Source organism: Zosterops lateralis, assembly GCF_965231275.1.
Source record: "Zosterops lateralis genome assembly, chromosome: 6".
NCBI lineage: Eukaryota > Metazoa > Chordata > Aves > Passeriformes > Zosteropidae > Zosterops > Zosterops lateralis.
Window position 1 is genome coordinate 39,457,778 of NC_139761.1, and position 16,692 is coordinate 39,474,469.

General features: G+C 43.8%; 1 protein-coding gene across 1 annotated transcript; it reads left to right on the plus strand.

Moving 5' to 3' along the window:
- The first annotated feature begins 2,722 nt into the window (after positions 1-2,722).
- DDB2 (damage specific DNA binding protein 2) lies at positions 2,723-16,638 on the plus strand. The gene is made up of 11 exons (XM_083862601.1): positions 2,723-2,768; positions 3,650-3,826; positions 6,606-6,736; positions 7,362-7,553; positions 10,210-10,376; positions 11,420-11,519; positions 12,908-13,085; positions 13,765-13,910; positions 14,149-14,313; positions 14,618-14,663; positions 15,125-16,638. Exons 2-11 carry the CDS (start codon positions 3,655-3,657, stop codon positions 15,217-15,219), a joined length of 1,392 nt encoding a protein of 463 aa, XP_083718727.1. The 5' UTR covers positions 2,723-2,768; positions 3,650-3,654; the 3' UTR covers positions 15,220-16,638.
- The last annotated feature ends 54 nt before the right edge of the window (positions 16,639-16,692 follow it).

The following is a 16,692-nucleotide window of genomic DNA, read 5'->3' on the forward strand; positions in this document are numbered from 1 at the left end:
GCAAAACTGAACCCAACTCTTTGGCATAGATACTGCCTAATTCAATTAAGTTCTGAGGTTTTTATTTCCATTATCAAATTAATGTACATTAATGAAGATCAGAAAAGGCAAACAAACACCTGTCATCCATTAATAGTCTATATCCAGTGTTTGCCCTGTGTTATGTTTTCGTGCTGATTTTTATATGGAGATTCCAGGTCTATCTAAGATAGAGTGTCTAAGACAGATGCTGTCCATGTGGGACCTGGCCAGTGCCAGTACTGATTGCAAGGTGAGAGTACTGAACAACGTGGCTGTTGGAGTCCTGTCTTCCAAGGCTGGATGGCTTGGGGAGGATAGGATGCTGGGGTAAACAAGGTCATAATGATAGAGATCTTTTTGTTAATTTTCCAGATATGGGCAGCTTAGCAATGGTCATGGGACAGAAGGAGGTCAGATAGCATGGTATTTACTCCTTCATCTCTAGGGTTTTATATTTTATTTTACTTTTTCATGGAATCTAGGGTTGTTTTCATATGCATGGCAAACTCTAGTTGCTCTAATGATACATACATCAGTAGTGAGACTAAAGTAGCCAAAAATATTCATGCTTTGGACAAAGATCCTGGCAACAAGGAGGGAGAACACCTAATGGTATTGCTAATACCATGAAGCTGATTTTAGTTACAATATGGCTTTACCAGACCCAGTGACAAGACAACTTGATTCTGTGGGAGAGAACCATGTCCCATAACTGAGGCAGAGCCTCAACATAATTATACATCCAAGAAAGGGCATCATAAAAATAAGCCTAATATCCTGCCCATGCAGAATTCTACTCTGACTTTGTTGCATACTGCAAGTTCGAAGAGTGTGAGACTGTAAATACATGAAAGAATATTTTCCTCAAATTAGTCTTTCTCTTGCTTGCTCAGAGTACCATCCAGACACTGAGCTGTGGGACATCAAGCCAGTGGCATTCTTTCTGTGCATGAATTGTGTACTGTCTGCTGTTCTTGCCTTAATGGATAATAATTGCAAAAATACCTCGTGATTCTCTAGAGAGAAATCAAATGGTGTTAGTCATTGACACAAACACTCTATTTAGCATGTGGCCTCATGTTGAGTACTGTGTGCAGTTTTGGGACTCGAAATTTAAGAATGATGTTGAAGTCTTTGATGTGTCCAGAGTTTGGCTTGTCTAGTTTGGAGAAAAGCAGGCTGAGGGGTGACCTCATGGCTCCCTACAACTTCCTGAGAAGGGGAAGTGGAGAGGCAAGTGCTGATCTCTTCTCCTGTGATCCAGTGACAGGATGCATGGGAGTGATTTGAAGCTGTACCAGAGGAGGCTTAGAGTGGACATTAGGAAGCACTTCTTTACAGAGAGTCAAACAGTGGAACAATCTTCCTAGAGAGGTGGCCAATGACCCAAACTGTCAGTTTTTAAGAGGCATTTGGACAATGGCCTTAATACCAGGCTTTAACTAAGTCAGCCCTGAACTGGTCAGGCAGCTGGACTAGATGCTCACTGCAGGTTCCTTCCATAGGAAATATCTTTTTCTACTCTTTTTCTATTCCATTCCATTTCTAAAAAATGCAAACTGTCATAGCTCCAAGATGGAAATGTATAGGGTACACTGTTTTTTGCTTATGGGTACAGTTCTGAGACAAATGCTGTGTATTACAAAAGTGTCTGATGAGACTTTAAGACTTGCTAATTGGGTTGATGTGTACGTCCAAAACCAGATTGTATTCCTTATTATCATTTTTGTGTATGGCATCCTGATACAGCAACTAATACAACTTTGTTATTGTTCAGGGGAAAAGCATAGAGACTGAGTATTTGTTGTTTTTCTTTCTGTGCATTTTTTAGTATCGGAGAACATCCATAGGTAACTGTAGTTAAAGCACAAAAAATAGTAGCACCCTAAACCAAACCCTAGAGAAGCCATGGCTATGTACAGCTATTTTAGAACGTGTGTTCATAGCCGCCTGTGTGGATGGCTGTAGGTTAATTACTCAGCATAGTTACCGGTAGGCCAGAAGCAGGGGACTTTACTGCTCCAGAGAGGAGGGATAAGGTTCCCCATGCAATATGGCCAGCAGACAGCAGCCTCCTTCGCAGGTGCCGGGGAAGTGCTGGTGCTTCTCTCTGTGCTGGTAGAGCTCTTCCTTCCTCATTCTTGTCAGCTTCGTCATGTAGGATCTGGTACTCTCCGAGCTGCCCTAGAGACTTGGTTATCAGCTTTTGAAGCGCCTTTTGTTGTTGTTGATGCTGGTGCTGTGGTTGATGTTGTTGTGTTCCAACACCAGGTGCATTTTCTTGTGGAAATGGTGGTTTGAATTTTTTTTGGTTTTGATTGCCGTGTTTGGGGGCCCTTATGAAACAGCTTTAATAGGACAATTTGATGCTCTGGAAACTAATGAGGGGCGTATGATTCTGCGTGCTGCATCAGATAATCAGCAGGCAGACAAAGACGGATGGCGCCTTCCAGGCCGGCGCGGCCCTCGCAGCCGGCCCAGGCTCCCGGGGAGGCGGCGGCGCTGCTCACGCCGATGGCCGGGGAGGCGGCAGGGCTGGGGGCGGGCAGGGCCAGGCGAGCACCCCGAGCCTGCCCCAGCTCCCCTGCCGCTGCCGCTGCCCCTCTGCGGCGAAGGGCGGCGGGGCCGGCGAACTGGTGCCGTTCCGGGGCGCCGGGCCGAAGCCGCTGCCCCCCGTTCCCGCCCCGGTTATGAAAGCGCGGGGGAGGGGCCAGTGCCGCCGGGAGAGCGGAGGCCGCGGGGCGCAGGTGAGAGCGGGGCGGGCCCGCCGCACGGGCCGCGGGGGGCACAGGGGCTGCGGGCGGGCCCGCGCCAGGCCCGGGGGCGCCGCAGCGGGGGCGGGAGCCTGCGCCTGCCCGCCGAGCTATAATCAACACGGGCACATCGCTGTGACGGCCGTTCAGGGATTCTGAGTAAGCTGGACGCGAGTAGAGGCTCAGCCCAGGGATGCTCTGCGGGAGGGAGCTGCGGCTGCGGGCGGCCTTTGGCGCACGGCCCGCCGGCTGCAGAGCAGGCCGTGGGAGGCCCGTGCCTTTCCTCAGGGGCCTGCTGGCCTTGTGCCGGCATAACACGGGGGGCTGAATCCCGCCGCCCTCAGAAGAGTGGTTCCGGTGGGGTTGCCAGGCGGTGCGGGAGCCCAATCCAAATACCAGGTGATGGTTGTGAGGAAAAGTGGCCATTATGCAGGAAATACCTTCTGAGCTCATTTGTTGCAAGGCCACTCAGCTCTGGCCATTGTCATAAAAACTGACCTTTCACTTAGCTGAATCTAAAGAGCTCAGTGTAAGCTACCAGAGAAACAGTTAGGGTATTATGTGGTTTCACAGACGTACTTTATGCAAATCATTGGGTTTCAGGCTTAAACGTCTGTTAAAGGCACATCTGTCAAAACATATTCTAGTGCTTTAGGATATGTTAATTTTCATATGTGAACAAAGAAGATTTTAGTGAACCTGTTTCTATCTTCAGTAGAGAACAACAAAAAGCTAGTGTCATCCCAGTGAAAGAGGTTACAGGTCTAATCACTACCTTAAGACTAACTGGAGTTCCATTCCAGTTTTCCTCTCTGTCCTCTGGTTAAGTGTACAACAGTCTTACCTTCCATGCTTTGTTTGCTTTCCATGGTCAGACAGAATGGCCCCAGTGAACCAGCCAAAGGACAAGAAGCGTGAGAGAGCATGTCAGCATTGGCCAGAAGAGGCAAAATCAGCTGGGAAGAGGAAACGAGATTATGGAGAACGAGGGAATGAGAAACAAGAAAAGAAGTTGTTTGTGAGAAAGACATCTAAACTCTCAGGGAAAATCGGTAACGTTTCCTCAGATTTTTGCAAATGACAGGCATTGACTAGTTGAAGAGGGAGGATGCCAAGAGGCATGTTCAGACATGAGTGTTCAGATGGAGTTAGATGTTGGAGTAATAGGCAGACTTGTACTGGAGCAGTACATCCTCCAAGTTTTTGTCTAGTGTGTGTGCATGCGTGAATGTTTAAGCTTTGAGACTCTGCACCACTTGGTAAAAGCCTGGAGCACTGAAGATGCTGTTACAGCTCATTTGAGGGTGGTGAAGTTTTCTGGAATTCCTATATTACCAGATCTCTGCTTTAGTGTAGGACAGACTAATCTGGGTAATCCATTCTTACTCTCATGCAATTCCGAATTCAGTTGTTAGTTTGAAGGTTGGTATCCTACAGCATCCACTCTGAACTGGTATTTGCCCCCCATTCTTTCCCTGTACTAACTTTTGTAAGTAGGAATACTTTCTACCTCTGTTCAGATTAGAATGGACAGAATTTCCTCTTATTACTTCTCCTCATGTGCATTTTTTTCCTTTAGTGTCTAACTCATGTTAAAAAAAATCTTAGACTTTTGATGTAATGTGGAGTTGTGATTAATTTCTAATATACTGGAAAGTTTAATGCTTTGCATTATCAAGGAAGTTGTCTGGACTTTACCTACTGCAACTTCATAGAATCATTTAGATTCAAAAAGACCATTAAGATCATAGAATCCAACTGTTAACCCAGCACTGCCAAATCTACCACTAAACCATGTCCTTAAGTGCCACATTTACACATCTTTTAAGTATCTTTAGGAATGGAGACTCATCTGTTTCCCTGGGCAGCCTGTTCCAATGGTTGACAACTCTTTCAATGAGGAATTTTTCATGATAGCCAACCTAAACCTCTCCAGGTGCAACTGGAGACCCTTTTCTCTTTCCTATCTTTTGTTACTTGGGAGAAGAGTCCAACTCCCCTCTCCCTACAGCCTCCTTTCAGGTGGTTGTAGAGAGCAATATGGGCTCCCCTCAGCCTCCTTTTCTCAGATAAAATCTTTAATTTCATCTGTGGTTTAGGAGATCACTAGGGTTACTGCCTTGTGTGGAGATACTATGTGTTTTCTGTACAATTTTACTTAAGGATCTGGCTTAAGGATCCAAAAATTACTGAAGTGTTTTTCAAAAGTCAGAGATACAGGGATTCTCTGATTTTGCACATTTCCATTGTGTGGTCTGTAAGTCCAGACTTGGAGGAGTTAGCTGGGTGAACAGTTACTGTGGAGGCAAAATGCTCTCTTTGAAAGGAGTTCTGTCTATATTTGTAGTTTGAAAGGAGTTCTGTCTATAATTGTAGACAGTTAAAACATCTTCTGTAGTTAATTTAGCTACATGATTTATTGTAACTTCATGACCTGATTTTTGTGTTTGGTAAGCATTTGCCATTCCTGCACGATACTTCAGAAAAATGAGGCTAATAATATTTTTCCCTTAACCCTTTCTTTAAAAGATGAAGACCTTAGTATTTGAGAAGTAAAAGAGTACTTTTCCATTCTGTGTTCCAGTTAGTATGTTTTTGGCAATTTTTTTCTCCTGATCCATATAGGACAGTTTCTGTTTCTTACAATTAAACCACCTTTTTAGAAGGTTTCTTTCAGCTGAATCTAAAAAGGCCTGAAGCTTTGTTTCTTAATAAATTATCCATCATCATAAAATGGAATCTGAAAAAAATCCTCAATTTCTATCACCTCTGAAAAAGAAACTGTGGATACCAATTCTGCAGTTAAAAAAAAGAGAAAGGAATTATACTAGAAATACTTTTATACTTATTTCAACAGGTGTGACAAGTGTTCTTACTATCTTGGCATGTGAACAAAAAAGTGTGCTTTTCTCCATCATTGCATTAAAGAAAGATTTAATTTAGGTTCTAATCGTATAGGATGATCCATGTGTTTTCACTCTTCTGTGTTTTTTGGTTTTGTTTTTTGTTTTCTAATAAGTGTCCTTAAATGAAAATAGCATTTGTGTTTCTTAAGAAATGCATTTGACATTTAGATCCCCTGGGCTGTTACAGACCACTGGTGTGGGGACGATTAGATCAAAAAATGAGATTGAACAGATCTAGTTTTTACATAAAGGTCCCTGAAGACAAAAACTTGGAACATGAACAAAATGTAGAAACAAGCTGTGCTCTCAGCAAAAATCACTCTGAACAGAAAGGTTTTCAGGTGGTGAGGTGTCAGCAAGTCTATTATCAAAAACAAAACTCACAGCGCTGTGAGCAGAGAGAAAGTTCTGATTCACAGCAGGCATTTCAGGAACTGTGTGGGAGCTCATGTTGCCATACTTGGGAAAAATTCAGGTGTTCCTGCTGATCACACATGTGACTTGACTTTTCTGTATGCCGGGGCTTACCACCCATGGCATATTTCCAAGTTGCTGGGCCTTGGGATAGCAGCATTGTGTTTTGGCATAAAACATTCAAGTTGTATGCTGTCCGAGAGGTGCACCACTCCCGTGGCATTGCTTTAGTCCTTTCCTGTTGTCTTTGATAAATCTTTGGGAAAGAGAAGGAAGGTTTAACAAGAGGAAGCCTACACAAAGCTCTGGTGGGATATGGGATGCACTGGACTCCATAATTGCAGAAGCTGCTGCACCTTCGATGTGTGAGAATTATTTAGAGGCTTTTATCTTATGGCTTGAAGCTTTTAATGGATGTAGCAGCAAATGCAGATGTCTTCCTCTATTGTTTATTGAATGAGCATGACAGATGTTGCTGATCACTAAGTTTTATTCTTTTCCTCACTGGCAGGTTGCAGTGGAAGTGGATTTGTGATGAGAAACAAGAGAGCCCTTTCCTCTCAGCTGGAGCGGCGATGCAGCATTGTTCATTACGTCTACCAGAAAATGCTGGGAGGCTCCATGCAGGCACAACTCAGGCAGGTGAGGAGTGTCTCTTTCAGAATGTGTTGGACATCTCAGCTCCCTACATAAAAAGATACTCAACACAAGCAGAGGACCTTTAAGGAGCCTAAAAAGTTCCCCACATAAATAGTTTGTGACTCCAAGGCTAGTGCACCCTTATGTTTCTTCATCCTGTAAAATGAAAGAGCTGAGATGGCTTTCCCTTTTGGTTGACACCACCCTGCCAATTTTTATCCTCTGTTAATTCTGTACTTCCTTGAGTCATATTTAATCTTGCCCACTCTCCTAGCTGAGTTATTGCACAGTGATACTTTAGCATGCTGATCTGACTGTTTTGTGATACTATTCTTGTATCCACTCTACTTTGCCGGTCTTGTCAGGTTAAGTGTTGATTTTTTCCCTCTTCACAGACATAGCCATCAAGTCCATAATGTTTTACTGTTTCACAGAGCCAAATGCCTTTCATTTGAAAATTAATGCTTTCTGTAACATCTGTAGGTGGGAAGCAGCTGGGCAAGCTTTTTTGTTAAGAATTTTATGTGAACATACTAACATTAATGACAATTCAAATTGTTAGCATTCCTCATTCAGAGAATCTCAGGGATGCTTGCAAAAGTCATAATTCTCTTTACCTTTTTAACAGAGATTGGAGCTGGCTTTTCTGCGTTCTCTTTCCTCATACTGCCTCTTTCGGAGAGCAAGTCCCTTTGACAGGAGAGTGACCTGTCTGGAATGGCACCCAACACACCCCAGTACCCTCGCTGTCGGTTCCAAAGGTGGAGACATCATCCTTTGGGACTGTGAAGTACTTGCTAAAACCTGCTTCATAAAGGGGGTAAGCCTCTGTATGTGAGCAGTGGGTGGGAGGGAAAACCAGAGTACTGTAAAATACTGCAGATAAAAACTGAGGTCTGTTGTGAGGAGCACATAAGGGTCTCAGGTTTTAGAGTAGCCAGTTAAAAGTAGGACTGAGATGCATCAGTGTGTCTGTTCCCAAGTCCCACACTGTTTTAACACTAGGGAGAACTGAGGCATGGTGATTAAGTTCATAATGGAGCAGCACTTGGTGTGTGCTTAGTGGAAAAATAATACAGCAACTGACAAAACAGTTCTCTTTGAGGGATGTTATAAATAAGTAGACAGAGAGGGTCTGTCTGGTCTAGGTCTCAATCTTTCTCTGCTCACCTTATGTTGTGCCAGATGAAGACATATCTTTGGGGAGAAATAAGGTGCTTTTATCTCAAATGAGAAACTAAGGTAGAATGAATGGTTTGTAGAGCTGGCATACTCCTTCATTGCTGTATTCAGCCATTTCCATTCCAACAGGGTCTCAAAGACTTAGTAATTTTTATCACCTTTCTAAGTTAAGATAGATACACATTGAGAGGTCTATCCTCCAGGAATTCCAGAGTCACCTTTCTCTTTTTCTAAATAGTGTAGTGCCAGACAGCAAGGGAGTACCTTACCTGGGGACTGAAGGAATTGCAGATTTGTCCTCCAGGAGGGCAGCTCCTGGTTTAGACATGGTTATCTTTCCTGCTTAGAGGACTGTGGTGTGTTTCACTGTTGCTGTTAAAGACATAGCAGTGCCTGCAGACTTACAGAACACACTTTTCTCCTTCCCCATCACTCAGTGGATTTTTCTTTTGTTCATCCCCTTCCTTGTAGATGGGAGCTGGAGGGGCCATCACAGCAATGAAGTTTAACCCTTTTAACCCTAGTCAGCTGTACACTGCGTCAGTTGCCGGCACTACCACCCTGCAGGATTTTAATGGCCATACTGTCCGGGTCTTCACCAGCACCGAGGACTGGGAGTAAGAATACAGTAATGCTTTGGGCCTCTGTGTCCTGCTGGCAGAAGCACTACAGAGAGCAAGAGAAACAGAGACAGATATATTTGTCTCTAATCTGTGAGAGCTGGGCTTCATCTTTCCCATATACATGTCCTTTATCTTCTGAATTTCAGGGAGGCTCATTCTTTTTATTTTTCCTTGAAATGGGGTAGTGGGTAGGAAGGATCTTTTCACTAATGGGGAGGGATTCTTGGATGTTGCTTACTTCTTTTTGTGCATGAGTGAGTGGGGATCCAGTGGATTTCCTACGTTGTCTGTTCTTAACACATCACAAAGCTCTGTGCCCTGGGGACCTTCTAACCTCTTCACCTGCTAGCAGTGCTGCTTGTTGTCAGATGTTTTTTACAGGACAATTCATAGTTTTCTCCATGCTTCTCCACAAATGCCAGTGACTTCAAGCAGTGCCTGCCGTTAGGGTCACGCCAATTCATCTCACTGAGCTTCTGGTCTGCTTTAGCTTATCTGAAATACCAAAATTAAGAGTCTGGGTCCCTTCAGTAGTGATTGAAAAGAGCAGATGAATTACTAGAAGCAGCTCTCAGAATTATCTTCTCAAGACTTGTTTTTCTGTGGGTACATGAGGAAGCCTGAGCTCTTCAGTTAGTTACTTGAGTTCTGTGCTTGAAGGTGGGAGAATTTGAGTTAGCTTTATTACTTTCCCCCATCTAATTGTTTCTTAGTGCAGCTTTCAGGTTACATTTTCATTTGGCTGTTCACCTGCAACATTGTAATAGGGCAGAAGTTGAACCCAAGTCGTGCTGGGATGACTGGTGGGGTGAGCAAGGAGAGATAAACTGGGTCCTGAGACGTGAGGATCTTGTATCCCAGTGGGATGCCTGTCACAACAGTGATGCGTGGATTTGAAAGGGCATGCCATCCTCCTACTGCTGTGAGGACAGCAGATTCTATGGGCAGGCCTTTTTGCCTTTTTTATCTTCATTGGCCTCTTGAAACCTAGTATTTATAGTGGGACTTTACTAAGTAGTTGTTCTGTGAGCAGTAGATGGAGTGCACTTGAGTACCAAAGAGTTTGGGGACACACAGCTAGCTCTTCTTTTTTCTGTCTTTATGTAGGGTTTCCATTTTTCCTCAGTAGACAGGCTGGGGGAAAACAACAATAACAATACAACATAACACAGAACATAAGATTCCTGTGCCATGGGGTTAGCAGCAAGATTTGCACTTGGCTTTTCCTGCTTGATGGTACCTTGAGAAAGACCAGATACAGCACTGGAAGCAGCCTGTAGGGAGCTACTCAATGTAGTCTCTGTAAGAAAAGCTTAGTACTGGGCTGTCATGAGATTTTATGTGGTTTATGCATGGAATGGTGCTGGTGTTGCTTGTGATCTCTTAAGCATGGTCCGAGCCAGGTGGTTCACTGCAGATTACTCCTACCTCCATAACAGAAGCAGCAAGTGCTTCCTGCTAATGAGGTTTGCAGCCCAAGGTTTGAAGGCTCAGTATTTATTGCTCAGATTTGAAACAGGTTAGAAAAAATGAGCTCTTGTGTATTTGTTCTGCCAGAAAGTAGTGCTTGTACCTAGAGAAACTGACAGTGTGTACCAGGAGGTGACTGTTGAATTAAGATTTTCACTTTCACTCTAACCTTGATGTCTGTTGGCTTTGTGTGTATTTCAGAAAGGGCCAGGAGATTCTCTCGGAGACATCAAGTTCAGTCCTTATGAGGCAGAGAAGCTTTATGTGGCTTCAGGTGATGGCACCCTAAGTCTGCAGGATCTTGAGGGCAGAGCGGTGCAGGTGATCTCTCGTGCCCTGGACTGTGGCCACGAGCATCATAATGTTTGGTGAGAAGAGGGCACTGCAAGGTTAATTCTCTGTTCCTTGGGGTTAATGCTGTGTTGCTGATCTCTGCCAGTGTTAGGAAACTCTTGGTATGAATTGGTCCCATGGCGGAGCTTGGAGACAGGGTCCTGGTTGCTGGCAGCCACAGGGTACTTAGGCTTTTACATTAGCCGAGTGTGCTGCCCACATCTTCCCGCGTTACTTTCTGGTGATCCAACCCCTATCTTGCAGATACTGATGGCTTTTCGCTTTATGAAGTGTGAGGTGAGAAGAGCAGGGAAACTTCCTTCTCTTAATTGTTGTCAGTAGACTGTTTTGTCAGTGGAAGCTCAGGTAGCATAAGGAAAGCCACACAACATATCTGCATAATCTGAATTTCAGTTTATTGAGTTTACCCTGTGGCCCTTTTGCAGACTTCAGTCTCACTAGGTTAATCTCCATGGCCTTGAATTCCTAGAATAATTTATCTTGCAAGTGAAGCTTTTGCAACAAGTTCCCAAAGGACCCCAGCTTTATTCTCACTGCTCTTCTCCTGGGAGAGCTGGCATAAAGACTTATGTCTTTATCAGATAAGTTTCTATTCAGTTTTGTTTCCTGGAGCATGAAGTTGAGACAGTTTGATGTGCAACTTTTCAGTCCAAAGCTTCTGTCTTTACTGCTGCTTCAGTGTTTTGTGGAAAAATGTAATGTTAAAGCTGTTTATCCACATTTGTTGAAGTCCCAAGGATGTTCTGATCTTTCCCAAGGTATTTTCATGTGCAGGCACCAAGTGGTTCTTCAGCCTCAATTATGTTCCTCTGTTGCAATGTGTTACGCTCCACCTAATAAGCACTTTAAAATGACTTGGAAGTGGTTTCACATTCAGTCACCAACAGAAAGCATTGCTGATTAGCTGTCCTTCTTCCTGATACTCAGGCCCACACCACTCAGGCAGAAGATTACAGTTACAGTCTGTTGCAGTCTCCCTTGTCAGGGAGGAGATGTGAATCAGAATTCCATTGCCTTCTTTTCTGTAGGAACAGCACTGATTTATCTTTCCCTCTAGTTGCTGGTACTGCAGTGTGGATGTTTCTGCAAGCTGTCGTGCAGTGGTGACAGGTGATAATGTGGGCAACGTGGTCCTGCTCAGCACTTCTGGTGAAGAGGTTTGTATGGCTCCATGCAGCATCTCCTCTACAGGAATCTTGATGGCTCATGTACTTTCCTACTCTACAGGGACCCTGAAAAGAGGAGCAAGTGACTTGTAGCTCAGGAGATGACTTCACTCATTGTCTGGGTGATGAGAAATCCTCCACTTCTGCCACCAAGTAGACATTTTACATTGTTGAGTGTAATGGTAATAATTTCTAAACCTGTCATGTGCTACCCCTTCCTTAAAAGTATTTGCTACTAGCCAGAGTAATTATACCCACAGTATAGGGTAATGTGAAGACGTGAGCACCCTCTGCCAACAATATTCACAATTCCAGAAACTTAGTGCCCTGATGAGAGTCATTTAGGAAGTACTGCTTTGCTGTACACCCTTCCCTGACCTGGGGGTAGGCACAGAGCAGTAATGCAGTGAGTATTGGGATGGGAATTGCACTCCTGCCGTTAGACACAAGAGGGCAGGCAGAGGCAGACTTTGACTCTGGAGTAGTAGCGAAAGAGTTGAGAATAGTTGGAGTGGTTCCTGCTTCAAGAGCCTGCTGTACTGTCACACTAGCACTGCCCTCTCTCCTGAATGGAAGGGTAATATCTGTAAAAGCTCATTCCCCAATGAGCTATGGCCAGAGGCAGCTGTGTAAAGTAGTGGGCAGAGTCAGGAGTGCTCCAGGTGACTTGTTCTTATTCAGTGTAAATTGCTGATTTACTTTTAGTTTCCCCTGAAAGAATGTGATAGTCTTTTCTGCAGTTGGGAGATATCCATCATTCTAGGGAGGATGGTCAGCTTCAGCCTTTAGATTAGAGATAACCTTCTGGCTTTTATAGAAATTTATTCATGGCCACTTTGTGTTTATTTGTTGTTGTTGTTAATTGAAATATTTGTTCTACCCTCATGTTTCTTTGTTCACACATTTCTAGAAGTCAGTTATATCTCCTCTCACCTTTTTTTTTTACTTAAAACAAGGTTTTTTGGTTTTCCACACAAAGCAGTTCCTTCCTTCTTGTTATCTTGGCAGCAGATTTTCTCTATGTGTTCCAGTTTGTTTAAATCTTTCAGTGAAAGGCTGGCACTGCCTAAAGTCTTCCAGATGTGATCTTGCTTTTTACAGTGGCACTAATACTTCCCTCCATGAAGGGCTGGGTTTGTGTTTTCTTTCCTCGTAGCTATAATAAATTGACAGATCAGAGTTCTTCTAGAATGAAATAGTTATTTCACAAGGTCATTCTTTTCATTTCTTGTTTCCAGTGAATACACTCTTGGAGTATTCTATAAGTTTTGTTACTCTATAAATGTGAGACCTCTTTACTTGGCACTGGTAGATTATAATTTTGTTTCTTTACTCCAGATACTTTTTTTTTTTCCTACATGATTTTCTGTTTGCTGCAGATCTGGAAGCTGAAATTGCACAAGAAGAAAGTGACTCATGTAGAGTTTAACTCCCGATGTGAGTGGATGTTTGCCACAGCATCTGTGGATCAGACAGTCAAAATCTGGGACCTCAGAAATATCAAAAACAAAACAAACTATCTTCATCTGCTTCCACATGAGAAACCTGTCAATGCAGGTGAGTTCAAGATCTAATTGCATAGATGTCTGCAGAGAGTCCACTCAGCTCAGCTTTTATTGTGGTGGCAGTGTTAGGTTTTGCTCAGATTCCAAGTTGCATGCTAATTAAAGCAAGGAGGCTGTTGGGAATGTGTGGCCAGAGGCAGGGAGGTGGCTAGGGCAGCTGCAGCACCTTCTTAAGACTTGCCAAACAAACTGTGACACTGTGCCTTAGAAGTGAGTTTGAAAGCAGCAATGGCTGAGATTAGAAAACTGAATCTATTGGGGCAATCCCTTTTAACAAGAGCAGAGAATGGAACTCCAACCTCTGTTTCTTGGGTTCAACTTTACCAGTTGATGGAAGTACAAACTGCAGGTGTCTATCTCATTCTGCTGTCTTTCCATTTGAATGAGCAAGTTCCTTTCTTTGCAAAGTTTCCTCTTGTGATTCTGAAATGAGAAAAATTTCTTCTTAGGTAACCCAGCACGGTAGGTTTCAGCTTACTTTTTGTAAGAGTTTTGAGTTTGAGACAGGTAGTCTGTCTTGTGAAAGTCTTATCTGCTGGGACACACAGCCATATTCACATCCCAATTAAAGAAATAGTGATGGATTTTCAATCAGCAAAATGTGACACTTATGCTTCTTGTCAGTCACAGCACTGTGATCTTTAGTTTGCCTTATTGTCCCACTTTCCTAGCCTACTTCAGCCCAACACATGGTGCCAAGCTTCTGAGCACAGACCAGCACAATGAAATCAGGGTTTACTCATCTTCAGACTGGACCAAGCCACAGCATCTGATTCCACATCCACATAGGCAGTTTCAGCACCTCACACCTATTAAGGTGAGTTGAGTCTAAGAGGAGCATCATGCTTGGTGCTAGCAGCTGTCTGCAAATCAGAAATGGTCTGATTTCTGGTCAAGGTACTATACTGGTGGGTGCTGGAACTCCCAGTGGAGCAGTTCCTCCAGCTGTGGGTGGGATATAGTAAGAGTTGCTCCCAGTGTCAGTTGTCTGGATTGTGTCCGTGCTGAGCTCTGCCCTCTTCTCTAAGCTCTCCATGACTCTGTTTTGTGATCAGGCGACGTGGCATCCTCGCTATGACCTCATTGTGGTAGGTCGCTACCCAGACCCCAAGTTCCCCGGGTACACGCTGAACGAGCTGCGAACTGTGGATGTGTTTGATGGGAACACTGGAGAGATGGTTTGTCAGATCTACGATCCAAATGCCTCTGGGATCATCTCGGTGAGTTGAGTGCTGCAGCTGAAAGGGCTGTCAACAGCACTGCTCTGTCTCTGGGAAAGAGGCATAGCTTAGGGACTAGAACCATATCCACTTTACTTGTGACTCAGCATGTCATGGGATATGGCTGCCAGCTAAAACTGCTGACTCAAGCAGGGCTAGTCCATGGTCATTTGTGGGGTTTCTGTGATACTCTTAGGGAACCCTGGTTTTTCCACATGGTTTGTTGCTGTTATATAAGCTGTGGTGCTCTTATGACTGTTACATAAGCAGTGATGCCCTTACAGACTCTTGTTTTCATTTTCAGCTCAATAAATTTAACCCCATGGGAGACACACTGGCTTCTGGCATGGGTAAGTAAAGAGAACCTGGGGCATTAAACGTGTGGGTTCTAGTCCCAGAAATGGGTTGGCTTTTTATTCTTCATGGATACCATCCATGAAGCAGTAGAAGAAAACAATGGAGAGGGGGAAAGCCTTTTCCTGCTAGGCTCTGTACCATTTCCCCTTGTTTAATTTATCTCATTTCCTAAGCTGCAGAGCCAAATTTAGTCAGTTTTTCACAGGCTGTGTGGGATTAAGTTAGCTGGCTATAGATTTAGGTCTTAGACCTGTGACAGAAGACACTAGGAATTACTTATATTTTTTAGTTAGATCTGTGGACACAGCGTCTGCAGTAACTATTTTTGCATCCTCTATACTTTGGAAATACCTTAGAAAAAGTCTTTTGAATTTCTGGCATTTAAGTGACATAGACTAAGCTATTATGATTGATGTAGAGTTTCTGATATACAGCATTTAATTTTTCTTCTCAGGCTTTAATATTCTGATCTGGAACCAGGAGGAGATGGCAGCCAAGAAGCATGAACATCTTTTGAAAGCCATGACAAATGAGGAGATTGAACCATGAGAGAAATGGGGATTGGAAGCTGGAGTTCATCCAGACATGGAGGGCAGAGGCAGGCAAACCCTGGCACAAGGAAACTCAAAAGCTAAGTTAATGTCTGGGGAGCTGGAGGAGATGAAAACAAAAAGCAGTGATTGTAAACTGCAGGGAAGGAAGTGAAAAGAGATGGATCTAGAGACTCGATTTAGTATTTTGATCCTTTCTGAATTCCAGGGTACAAACTCAGTTGTTGGCAATGGGCAGTGTAAGCCATGCAGGGAATTAGACTTTGTCCTTTCTTCCTGGATCTGATGTTGCTTCCCTGATCCTCTTGGCCTCCTTTTCTAGGAAGTTGTGTCAGTATTTGGTTCCTCCAAGTGGAGTTACTACTTGTTTTCTGAGGCACTAGGAAAACTTCAAAGATGTTCCTAGATCTTGCTGAAGTTACTGCTTTCAGCCTTACCATATCTGTCGTCACTTGTCAGAGGTTCCCATTTCCTGTAGTCTGCAGTGGAGCAGCCCATTACAGGGTCCCCAGCCTGTTCTAGTCCAACCAAGTTGAGAAACCATTTGCTAACAGGATTGACATCCTGAAAAGGTAGAGCGTTCGCAGAGGTGAAGTCGGATAGCTTGGTTACCCTAGGAAACACCAAGCTCTCACATATGCAAGTTTGGAAAATGTGTTTGTCAAGACATTGAGTTTAGTTAGCCTGTTCTCTGCTTGCAGCTGTTTAACTCAACCACAAAGAACAGGATGCCAGAGGTCTCTATCACTGATTGCAAGGACAGTATGGAGTTGGGCACCTACTGATTCTGTAGTTTCTATTTTCAGAGTTCTAGGCTATTTCTTGCCAATGATTAGGTAATTTTTTTCACCCATGCCTATGTGCTTCAGAATGTTTGGTAAGAGTGTTTGTTATAAAGCAGAAATGAGGTATTTCTTCCAAATACCCCTGCTCAGAGCCAAATCTCAAGACTGTTGTTAAACAGTTAAGTTTTGCTTTTTCTAGTTTGTTTACAAGGCTGCCTGGGGCCTTGCTGCTGTCCCAGAGGTTGATGTGGTGGGATGGGCTCCAGGCCTGTGCAGATTCTCCACATTCACATTTATAGTTTTGCAATATTAATATCAATAAAATTTTGTACTAAACTAAAATTCTTTGATAGAGTGGCTGCTTTGAGGATACTGCTGAACTGCTTTTGTAGGGGAGAAGTTGGGAGACCTTTCTACAGGAAGGCTATGAGACATACAACCGTGGTAGAAGTACCAGTTCATTGTACTGGGTCTGCAGCAGACCCCTCCAAGGTGGACAGAGGATGCATCATCAGCTGTATCTGTGCACAGATGCTGCAGTGAAAACCAGTTTATGTCAAAACTCCCTGTGCAGTGTGGGATTGTGAAACAGGGAATTCCTTTGAGGGGGATATGCTGCAGGAAATTCTGCCTGTGTTCCAACACTGAGCACACTGGTGCTAACCCTGTGAACTCCTAGAGAAGAA

What these genes read in the sequence shown, in the direction of transcription:
- DDB2 (XM_083862601.1), top strand. Translation starts at nt 3,655, where the DNA reads ATGGCCCCAGTGAACCAGCCAAAGGACAAGAAGCGTGAGAGAGCATGT. An exon ending in TGAGAAACCTGTCAATGCAG is followed by an intron (nt 13,086 to 13,764) that starts GTGAGTTCAAGA and finishes CCACTTTCCTAG; the next exon opens with CCTACTTCAGCCCAACACAT. An exon ending in ATGCCTCTGGGATCATCTCG is followed by an intron (nt 14,314 to 14,617) that starts GTGAGTTGAGTG and finishes TTTCATTTTCAG; the next exon opens with CTCAATAAATTTAACCCCAT.